This window comes from Colobus angolensis, unplaced genomic scaffold, assembly GCF_000951035.1.
Source record: "Colobus angolensis palliatus isolate OR3802 unplaced genomic scaffold, Cang.pa_1.0 Scaffold252, whole genome shotgun sequence".
Classification (NCBI taxonomy): domain Eukaryota; kingdom Metazoa; phylum Chordata; class Mammalia; order Primates; family Cercopithecidae; genus Colobus; species Colobus angolensis.
Genome location: NW_012115733.1, coordinates 758,236 through 770,302, shown reverse-complemented (window position 1 = coordinate 770,302; position 12,067 = coordinate 758,236). Strand labels below are relative to the sequence as shown.

Sequence of the window (12,067 nt, the reverse complement as noted above, 5' to 3'; positions counted from 1 at the left end):
GGTTCACGCCATTCTCCTGCCTCAGCCTCCCGAGTAGCTGGGATTACAGGTGCCCGCCACCACGCCCGGCTAATTTTTTGTATTTTTAGTAGAGACGGGGTGTCGCCATGTTGGCCAGGCTGGTCTCAAACTCCTGACATCAGGTGATCCGCCTGCCTCGGCCTCCCAAAGGGCTGGGATTACAGGCGTGAGCCACTGTGCCCAGCCGGAATTTGAACTATTAAAGATATTCTGGGGCTGGGTGCAGTAACTCAAAGGGCAGCTAATCCCAGCACTTTGGGAGGCCAAAGGGGGCAGATCGCTTGAACCCCCTCTGTCTCTACAAAAAGCAAAACAGAAAAAGCTGGGCATGGTGGCATGTACCTGTAGTCCTTGCTATTCGTGGGGGCTGAGGTGAGAGGATCTCTTGAACCTGGGAAGTCAAGGCTGTAGTGAGCCATGATTGTGCCACTGCACTCCAGCCTGGGTGACAGAGTGAGACTGAAAAAAAAAAAAAAAAAAATCTGGAACATCAAGATGCAAAAGAACTTCTGTGTTAAAAATGCCACAACTAATGAAGAATTCCAGGTTTGTGGATTCTGTGGAGAAGGACTAGGTGAATAATACACAAATTAACATGGAATTATTTACTGATTAGATGTCGGAAGATGAGAGGTGGCTTTTTCCTGAGGTGCTAGGCTTTTGTAATCTTTGCTCTTGACCTTTGCCGGGAGGGGGCGCAGAAGTTTGGAGCAGCATGGATGCAAATTTTCAATCCTTTGGCCGTTGGGTGTCAGCACTACAGTTTGGATTAAAGCTTTTATTCACGAAGCAGCATCCAGCTTTTAGTAGACTTCTCAGCAAACAAAATATTTATATGATCAAGACTCTGTTGAAAATAGTATTTAGAGGAATAGTGGTAAAATGAATGAGGTAAATGGAGAACAATTTCCAGCAAGGAATGGTAAAGAGAGAGATTAAGGACCAAAGGAGGAAAAGATGCTTAAGAAGCAATTCTTGAAGTAGATGAAAGGCAGAAGTGGTAAGATAGCTGTCTGTACTAGAAGATGATAGGAAAAATTATTTTGTAGTGCCTTGGTCCTGAGTTTGAAATTATAGCAGGCCATACCACCCAATACTGAATTGTTGTCCCAAAGCTGCATCTGTATAGTGATATGACATGAGACTCTTTCTTAATCCATGTATGTTTCAACAATTCTAAATGGACACATTTAAGAGTCAACTAATAATAATATTGATCTTCTCCCCTACATACAGTATGCACATAAGATAATTCTATATTTGAGTTTTTTTTCCCTCTGAGCCCAGCACTGTAAGTAATCTAACAGTGAGATAGTTTCTCTAAAGAAAAACAGACTTGGGTTCAAATCTTAACTCTACCAGATACCAGCTATGTGTCCTTTGTCATAGCTTCTCTGAGCCTCAATTTCCTTATCTGCAAAATGGGGACAATAACTATCTCATAAGACTATTGAGGATTAAAGAGCTAATACATGTAAAGCATCTAGTATATTAGTAAGTGCTCAATAAATGATAGTATCATTACCTTGAGTTAATTTTAGAGCTGATTATAGCTATCAGTCTATATCAAGCCAGTTTGTGAGAAAGATTCAGGTTAGGAGGTAAGAAGCTAAACCTCTGCTCTTGTTCCCTCTTACTTCTGCAGGTACCTGGCATATACAGATCCTTGGCTTTCCTCTCAGACCAAACCGAGGAATATACCAACTAGTTAGAGCCACTGTGGTTTACCGCCATCATCTCCAACTATCTCACTTCAATCTCTCCTGCCATGTGGAGCCCTGGGTGCAGAAAAGCCTAACTAAGCACTTTCCTTCCTCAGAAGGAGATTCGCCAAAACTTTCCGTGATGTCTAATGCTTGGAAAGAGATGGATATCACGCAACATGTTCAGCAAAGGTTCTGGAATAATAAGGGATGCAGGATCCTACGACTCCGTTTTATGTGTCAGCAGCAAAAAGGTAGTGATGGTCTTGAGCTCTGGCATGGCACTTCGTCCTTGGACATTGCCTTCTTGTTACTCTATTTCAATGATACTCATAAAAGCATTCAGAAGGCTAAACTTCTTCCCAGGGGCATGCAGGAGTTCATGGAAAGGGAATCTCTTCTTCTCCGGAGAACCCGACAAGCAGACGGTATCTCAGCTGAGGTTACTGCCTCTTCCTCAAAACATAGTGGGCCTGAAAATAACCAGTGTTCCCTCCACCCTTTCCAAGTCAGCTTCCGCCAGCTGGGTTGGGATCACTGGATCATTGCTCCCCCTTTCTACACCCCAAACTACTGTAAAGGAACTTGTCTCCGAGTACTACGTGATGATCTCAATTCCCCCAATCATGCCATTATTCAGAACCTTGTCAATCAGTTGGTGGACCAGAGTGTCCCTCGGCCCTCCTGTGTCCCATATAAGTATGTTCCAATTAGCGTCCTTATGATTGAGGCAAATGGGAGTATTTTGTACAAGGAGTATGAGGGTATGATTGCTGAGTCTTGTACATGCAGATGACAGCAAAAGTGCAGCTAGCTCAGGTTTCCCAGGAAATTAGAGGAGAGTTTAAAATGTCAGTGTTAAAGCTGCAAGTAATCCTGTACCAATCTGTACGTTGTATTTCTTGCCTTAAGTGTTACTTAAGTCTCTTCCCTCACTTGTGAGCTAGTCAGTTTATAGAAACAGTTCAGACACCAGTCCCCTAGCATGAATCAGTACAGTTTGACCACTAATCAGAGCCCTTAATGCTTGGGTAAAATGTCCTCTATTTTCTTTTCCTTGGGGCTTTGTCAAAAGTCAGCAGTCAGTAGTGGTAGAACTTCAGAAATTTTCCAACTTTCCCCAGCCTGGGAAAGGTGGGTTTTTCTTAGTGTCCATATTCTGAAGCTCTGGAAGATTTGGGGTGGTGAAAATAGCTTGGGATTTTATACTCCTCTTCTTGCTTCCTATGTCCTAGAAACTACTAGTAGCTAATCAGATAAATTGCCTCCTTCTGTGTTTGTAATACCTTCTAAAACTTTTCTCAGACAGACTGGAAAATTTTCAGTTAACAGTCTTTATAGAAATGTTTTGAGGGGATAGAAGGAAGGCAATATTTTTCTAAACAAGCAGGGCTTTTCCTCTTAGCCTCTGAATCTGGGAAAAGTACCTGGGATTCTTTCCTGTCCTAGGTGAGTACAGTAGCCTTTAATGAAGCCCATAAGGAAACTAGAGTATGGAGCTGTCTGAGATAATCTACTTCAAACCTGCATTTATGGTGAAGAAGAGAAAATCTGTCATTGCTGATTAGTATTATGAATGGGGGAGTTACTTTTAAGTATTCTGTGAAACAATGGAGTTCAGAGTATTTTCCTTATGTGACGCTTAAACCCCTGTAAATTACCCCACAAAGAAAGTTCCCTGGTGGCTCAGAGGCTGGGAGTTGGCCTGATTGGGAGTGCAGGGGATTCGAGGGCTGTGAAGGAAGGACTATGGGATAAGGGTGAAACCTGCCCAGGCCTGCAGCTGACTTTATTCTGGGCTTGCCTGTTTCATGTGTTCAGTTTGAATCTGGATCTGGGTCTCTGAGGGAGAAGGGCTTGTTGTCTTTGGGGGACATGGAATGATGCCTTGAAATAAATGATGCTTGCAGTGTGACTCCTTTCTACTCCTATACTATATTTAAATGATGGGACTGGGTTTTGTTGCAAATAAATCATTTTGTTGAAGAAAATCTTGAGTGTTTTTAGAACTGAGAGAGAGTGGAAGGAATTTATTTCCTTTGTTCTCTTTAGCTATGGCTAGGACTTCGACCCTAATCCCTGAGGGGCAGGGCTGGAACATCCTCTGAAGTTCTTCTCGCTTAAGGAAACACTGCTAGCCATCAGCCCTCGCCAAGGTGCCCCTTTAGGGAAGCCCCTGAAGCCCAGTAAGTCTTTCCCCACCCAATTGCTCTTGACTAGTCTTATGGCAATTCTCATGGGATGGGACTGATTTAGGGTAGGTATGTGTGTTTGTCAAATCCCTACGTTTCTTACCTATTCATTGTAAACTAACTTGTTTTACCACTCCCTTCAAAAGCTGGTTCCAGCTAGGCTGAATATCTTGCAAGTGTATAAATACAAGTCTTATTCTTGTGACTGAGGAGCTATTCCTTAACATCCGTTTGCCTGTCTACCTTCTTTACTGTATCGTTAAGAATCAACTCAGGTATTTCTCATCTTCTCAATGTCCCCTTGACACACCAGCCTCAGGTGTGTATTAAGTTTCCTATGTATTCAGATCTCACAAAGCTAGGACATCATGACTTATTGAAAATCCTTAAGATCCAAGATGCTAAACTTAGGATACGGTCTTATAACCAAGGTCCATCTTCAGCTAGACTGAATATCTTGCAAGTCTCTTAAGTGTCCCTCTGTGGTCATATAGCACTTTGTACCTGCCTTTAATATGCTCTAGTATATATGTCCTTGCAAAAAGATGGAGCCCCTTTTGAGTTTCAACTGCATCTTACCCTTTTCTATAAGAGCCTGGCACCTAGTAGGTCCTTAATGAATACAAACACACAATTATGACATTTTTTTGTGAGCAATGCGTTCTTCCTGACATGGAACATCTCAATTTTCACATATTTTATTTTTCCATGGGAATCAACGTAATATAAAATACTTTGTATATCAAGTAAGATGATTATTGTATCCCACTATTTCAAAATCATGATTTAAATTACAACAGAATGTAATAGCTACGTTAAGTAAGGCAGTTCTTATAATCATTACATATGCTGCAAATTTATCTGGGAGGGGAACTATGGTCTTCCAGTCTAGCCATTTCCCCAGCCTACTTGGGTTAGGCACAAATATCTAACAGGCCTGAAGATGGACCTTGATTATAGGACCAGATCCTGAGTTCAGCATCTTGGTTCTTAGGGATTTTCAGAAAGTCACGATCTCCTAGCCTTGTGAGTGCTGAGTACGTAGGAAACTTAATCTGTTTATGGAGAGTTCAGGATTAATTGGCCTTATTATCTATTAAGTCCTGAGTTATCAGAATACCCAAGGAAAACACTGTCTGGATGGGGTTACTTGGTTACTTAGGATGATGTTATGGATTCTTTCTTTTCTTTGAAGTATTGCTTCAGTTCAGTACTTTTTCTCAAATCCAATCCAAGGTTAGAGTTCTGTACCTCAAACCTTCCTCTGAAAGGAAGAATACATGCTTGCTAGTGGAGGAGGGTGTGTGGGTGGGGGTGGGGCCCATCTGCCCATGTAGGTAGGGAGAAATTGTTACTTGATCTGGAAAGGGAAAGTAGGAAGCAAGTCCACCTTGTCCCAACAGTCCCAATGAGTAAGCTGGAACTTCATTTAATGTATGGGTGAAAAAGGAGCAGTAGCAGGCATTTAAACTTGTGTCTGATCGTGGATCTCTTTTGCATTTACCTTGGTAGTATGTCACAACCAATTCTGGGCAAAGTTGGGAAGCAGGCAGAACTTCAGTTACATAAAATATTTGGCCTAATCTTGTAACACATTTCATGTCTTCAGTTAATTCTCCCAAGAGCACTATGAAGTAGGAGGTATTAGTCTTATTTTTTAAAAACTGACTCATTGAGGTATAATTTACTGTAAAAGCTACTATTTAAGGTGTACAATTCGGTGGTTTTTAGTATATTTACAGACTTGTGTAAATATCACCACAATCTAATTTCACCACAAAAGAAACTTCATGCCTTTTAGTGGTCAATCCCCATTCCCCCAACCCTTACCAACAGTTCCTGACAACCACTAGTCTACTTTCTTTTTCTCTGGATTATGGACATTTAAATAAATAGAATTGCATGATATTTAGTTTTTGTAACTGGCTGCTTTAGTATGTTTTCAACATTCACCTGTGTTATAGCATATATCCATACTTTGTTTCATTTTGTTACTGAATAATATTCTATTGTAGGATACACCAAACTTTTATCCACCAGTCTGATGGAAGTTCAAGTTTCTATGTTTTGGCTATTATGAATAATCTTGCCATGAATGTTCATGAGAAGTTTTTGTGTAGACACATATTTTCATTCCTCTTGTGTATATACCTAGGAGTAGAAATGGTGAATTATCTGGTATATTTAACATTTTGAGGAACTGTAAAACTATTTTCAAAGTGGCTGTACACTTTTATAATCCAGCAATGTATGAGAGTTCCAATTTCTCCACATCCTCATCAACACTCATTATTGTCTGTGTTTTATAGTCTAGCCATATTGGTGGAAGTGAAATGGTGCCTCCTTGTGGTTTTGATTTGCATTTCCCTAAGGATTAATGATGTTGAGCATCTTTTCATGTGCTTATTAGCAACTGGCACATCATCTTTGGATAAATGTCTATTCAAATCATTTGGCCAGTTTAAAATTGTGTTGTCTCTTCTTGTGTTGTAAAAGTTCTTCATATGTTTTGGATATTAATCTCTTATCAGAGATATGATATACAAATATTTTCTGATTCTGTGGATTATTTAATTTTCCTGATGGTGTTCTTTGAACACAAAAGGTTTTAATTTGGAAGAAGCCCAGTTTATCTATTTTTATCTATTGCTGTTTGTGCTTCTGGTATCATTGGAGAAAAATGGAATAATCCAAGGGTCATGAAAATTTACACCTTTTTTTTTCTAAGTGTTTTATAGTTTTAGCTGTTATATTTAGGTTTTAAATCCATATTAGTTAATTTTTGCATACTGTGTGGGGTAAAGGTCCAAATTCATTCTTTTGCATGTGGTTTTACAGTTGTCCCAGCATCATTTATTGAAAAGATTAATCTTTCTCCATTGAATTGTCTTGGCACCTGTGTAAAAAAAAAAAAAAAAAACATAAATATAAGTTTGTTTCTGTACTCTCAAGTTTATTCCATTGATCTATATGTCTATTATGCCAGGACAATACTGTCTTTATAACTGTAGACATGTCATAAATTGTGAAATTGGAAAGTGTGTGCTGGGCATGGTGGCTCATGCCTGTAATCCCAGCACTTAGGGAGGCCAAGGCAGGTGGATCACTTGAGGCCAGGAGTTCAAGACCAGCCTGGCCAACATGGTGAAACCTTGTCTCTACTTAAAAAAAAATACAAAAATTAGCCAAGTATGATGGCATACACCTGTAATCGCAGCTACTGGGGAGGCTGAGGCACGAGAATGGCTTGAACCTGGGAGGCAGAGGTTGCATTGAGCTGAGGTCATGCCACTGCACTCTAGCCAGGGTAGTGGAGTGAGACCCTGTCTCAAAAATAAAACAAAAAAATTGGAAAGTGTGATTCTTCCAAATATTTTATTCTTTAGCAAGATTGTTTTGGCTTTTCTGAGTCACTTGCATTTCCATATTAATTTTAGGGCCAGCTTTTCAATTTCTGCAAAAATACTAGCCGGATTTCTTCAATGGGGACTACACTGAATCTACAGACAAATTTGAATAGTATTGCCATTTTGACGTTAAGTCTTCTGATCTGTAAACATGAGATATCTTTTTATTTAGGGACTCTAACTTTTTCAATGATGTTTTAACATTTTTAGTATATGTCATACTTAAATTTATTCCTAAGCTTTTAAAATTATTTTTGATGATATTATAAATGGAATTGTTTTCTACATTTTGTTAAATCAGACTGTTTATTACTAATGTGTAGAAATACAATTCATTTTTTTTGGGTGTTGAATTTATGCCCTGCAGACCTGCTGAACTCATTTATTACATCTAATAGTCTGTGTAGATTTCTTAGGATTTTCTGTAAACAAGTTTATATCATCTGGGAATATGAATAGTATTACTTTCTTTCTTTCCAAACTAGATGCCTTTTATTCTTGCCTAATTGCTTTGGCCAGAACTTCCAATACAACATTGAATAGAAGTTGTGACAGCAGACATTCTTTTCTTGTTCTCGATCTTGAGTGAAAGCATTCAGTCTTTCATCATTAATTATGATGTTAGCTGTGGTTTACTATAGATACCTGACTTTAATACTTACTTTAAAGTTACAGTAATCAAGGCATTGTAGTATTGGGGAAAGAATAAACAAATAGATCAATGGAACAGAATAGAAAACCCCAAAAATAGATCCACACAAATGCAGTCAATTAATCTTTGACAAAGGAGCAAAGGCAATTCAACAGATAAAGAGTAATTTTTTCAACAAATGGTGCTAGAACAAAAACAAATCTAGACAAAGACCTTATACTTTCAATAAGAATCTATTGAAAATAGATCATAGATATAAATGTCAAACACAACTTTAAAACTTCTACAAGATAACGTAGGATAAAATATAAATAACTGAGTTACATGATGACTTTTCAGAGACAAAACCAAAAGCATTGTCTAAAAAAGAAAAAGTAAGTTGGGCTTTGTTAAAATTAAAGCCTCTGTTGTGTGAAAGACTGTTAAGAATATGAAAAGCCACAGACTGAAAAAAATTGCAAAACATATTAGATAAGGGGCTTGTATCTAAAATATATAAAGAACTCTGAAAACTCAACAGTAAGAAAATCAATTAAAAATGGGGAAAACATGAACAAACACCTCAGAAAAGAAGGTATGGGCTGGGTGTGGTGGCTCACGCCTGTAATCCCAGCACTTTGGGAGACCGAGGTGGGTGGATCATGAGGTCAGGAGTTCAAGACCAGCTTGGCCAATATGGTGAAACCCCGTCTCTACTAAAAATACAAAAATTAGCCGGGTGTGGTGGCACACGCCTATAGTCCCAGCTAATTGGGAGGCTGAGGCAGAAGAATTGCTTGAACCCAGGAGGTGGAGGTGGCAGTGAGCCGAGATCATGCCACTGCACTCCAGCCTACGTGACAGAGAGAGACTCCATCTCAAAAAAAAAAAAAAAAAAGGCATATATGTGTCAATAAGCATATGAAAGGATGCTCAGCAACATATATCATTAAAACAATGAGGTACCATTGCATATCTATTAGAATAGCTAAAATCTAAAACACTGATATCAAATGATGAAGAGGATGTGGAGAAACAGAAACTCTCATTCATTGCTGGTGGGAATACAGAATGGTATAGCCACTTTGGCAGACAGTCTGGCAGTTTTATAAAATTACAGTCTCATCACACAATCTGGCAATCACACTTCTTGATACTTATTTGTGTTAAACTTATGTTCACACAAAAACCTGCACACAAATGTTTATAGCAGATTTATTCATAATTGCCAAAACTTGGAAGTAACCAAGATATTCTTCAATGGGTAAATGAAAAACAAACTGTGGCACATGTATACAATGGGATATTATTCAGCAATAAAAACAACATGGCTATCAAGCCATGAGAAGACATGGAAGAGCCTTGACTGGATATTGCTAAATAGAAGAAGCCAGTTTGAAAAGGCTACATACTATATGATTCTGTTCATATGACATTCAGAAAAAAAGCAAAGCTACAGAGACAGTAAAAAGATTAATGGTTTCCATGGGTTTGCTGGGAGGGAGGCATGGAGCATGGGGCATATTTAGGGCAGTGAAACTTTTCTGCATGATTCCATAATAGATCCATGTTATATATTTGTCGAGACCCATATAACTGTACAACTGAAAGAATGAACCCTAATGTAAACTATGGCCTTCAGTTAATAATGTGTCAATACTGGTTCATCAATTATAACAAATGTGCCACACCAGTGAAATATGTTAATAACAGGAGAAAATTGAAAGATGTGTTGGGGAGAAAAAGGTGTATGGGAATGCTCTGTACTTTTAAGTTTTTATTCTTAAATTGACAAAGTTGCATGCAATATACCATGTATGACATGACTTGAAATACACACTGTGGAAGAACTAAATCAAGCTAATTTAATGTGTATTACCGGCCAGGCATGGTGGCTCACGCCTGTAATCCCAGCACTTTGGGAGGCCAAGGCAGGTGGATCACAAGGTCAGGAGTTCGAGACCAGCCTGGCCCACATGGTGAAACCCCATCTCTACTAAAAAATACACAAAAATTAGCCAGGCATGGTGGTGCACACCTGTAATCCCAGCTGCTTGGGAGGCTGAGGCAGGAGAATCTCTTGAACCCAGGAGGTGGAGGTTGCAGTGAGCCGAGATCATGCCATTGCACTCCAGCCTGGGTGACACTGTGAGACTCCGTCTCAAAAAAATAAAAAATAAATTAAAAAAAAACATGTATTACCTCACATAATACTTTTGTGGTGAGAATACAAAGTCTCTTAGCATTTTCAAGAACACAATGTATCGCTATTAACTATAGTCAGCATGTTATAGAATAGATCTCCTAAAATTACTGCTATCTAACTGAAATTTTTTATTCTTTGTTCAACACCTCCCCACCCCAGCACCTGGTAACCACTATTTTATTCTCTGTTTCTGTAAGTTCAACTCCTTTGTTAGATTCCATGTGTAAGTGAGATCATGCAGTATTTGGCTTTCTTACCTGGCTTATTTCACTTAGCATAATGGTCTCCATCCTCCAGGTTCATCTGCATTGTCACAAATGACAAGATTTCTTTTTTTAATGGCTGAATAGTATTCCATTGTGTATATATACCACATTTTCTTTTTTTTTCTTTTATACTTTAAGTACTGGAGTACATGTGCACAACGTGGAGGCTTGTTACATAGGTATACACATGCCATGGTGGTTTGCTGCACCCATCAACCCGTCATCTACATTAGGTATTTCTTCTAATGCTATCCCTCTCCTAGCCCCTCAACCCCCAACAGGCCCCAGCATGTGATGTTCCCCTCCCTGTGTCCATGTGTTCTCATTGTTCAACTCCCATTTACGAGTGAGAATATGCAGTGTTTGGTATTCTGTTCTTGTGTTAGTTTGCTGAGAATGATGGTTTCCAGCTTCATCCATGTCCCTGCAAAGGACATAAACTCATCCTTTTTTATGGCTGCATAGTATTCCATGGTGTATATGTGCCACATTTTCTTTATCCAGTCTATCATTGATGGGCATTTGGTTTGGTTCCAAGTCTTTGCTATTGCGAACAGTGTAGAAGTAAACATATGTGTGCTTGTGTCTTTATAACAGAATGATTTATAATCCTTTGGGTATATACCCAGTAATGGGATGGCTGGATCAAATGGTATTTCTAGTTCTAGATCCTTGAGGAATTGCCACACTATCTTCCACGATGTTTGAACTAATTTATACTCCCACCAACAGTGTAAAAGCATTCCTATTTCTCCACATCTCTCCAGCATCTGTTGTTGAAAAAAGGTTAGAGCATATACCACATTTTCTTTATCTATTCATCTGTTGATGGACACTTAGGTTGATTCCATATTTTGGCTATTGTGAATAACACTGCAATAAATATGGGAGTGCAGATATTTCTTGAACATACTGAGTTCATTTCATTTGGATATATATCCAGTAGTGCAATTTTTGGATCATATGGTCATTCTCTTTTTAATATTTTGAGGAATCACCATACTATTTTCCATAATGACTCTAATAATTTACATTACCACCAACAGTGTGCAACAGTTACTTTTTGTCCACATCCTTGTCAACACTTCATCCTTTGTCTTTTAGAAAAAAAAATTGTAAATTGAAAATTGATTGCTGCATATATTTATGGGGTATAATATGGTATAATTTATAAGTATAATGTGAAATGATTAAATCAAGCTAATTAGCATCTCTGTTATCACAAATACCACTTTTTGTGGTGAGAACATTAAATTTACTCTCCTAGAAATTTTGAAATGTACAGTACTATGCATAGTGAATATTAACTTTATTAACTATACTTTATTAAATATATTCACCATGCGTGCAATAGATCTCAAACACCTTATTTCTTTTGCCTGTTATCTTGTAGCCTTTGACTATCATCTCTCCAGCATCCCCACCCCTGAGTCTTGGTAACCACCGTTCTACTTTGTATCTATGAGTTCAATTGTTTTAGATTCTAAATACAAGTGTAATCATATGGTGTTTATCTTTCTGTACCTGGCTTATTTCACTTAGCATAATTTTCTCCAGTCCCGTCCACATTGTTGCAAATGACAATTTCCTCATTTTTAAAGACTGAATAGTATTCCATTGTGTACATATACTACATTTTCT

At 38.5% G+C, this 12,067-nt stretch overlaps 1 protein-coding gene across 1 annotated transcript in view; it reads left to right on the top strand.

Moving 5' to 3' along the window:
- Positions 1–2,554, top strand: part of BMP15 (bone morphogenetic protein 15) — a 5,935-nt gene extending 3,381 nt beyond the window's left edge. The window contains exon 2 of the mRNA XM_011946637.1: positions 1,667–2,554. Within this exon, the coding sequence (XP_011802027.1) occupies positions 1,667–2,520 (854 nt within the window). The 3' untranslated portion in view covers positions 2,521–2,554. The remainder of the gene's footprint in view (positions 1–1,666) is intronic.
- Positions 2,555–12,067: the final 9,513 nt, after the last annotated feature.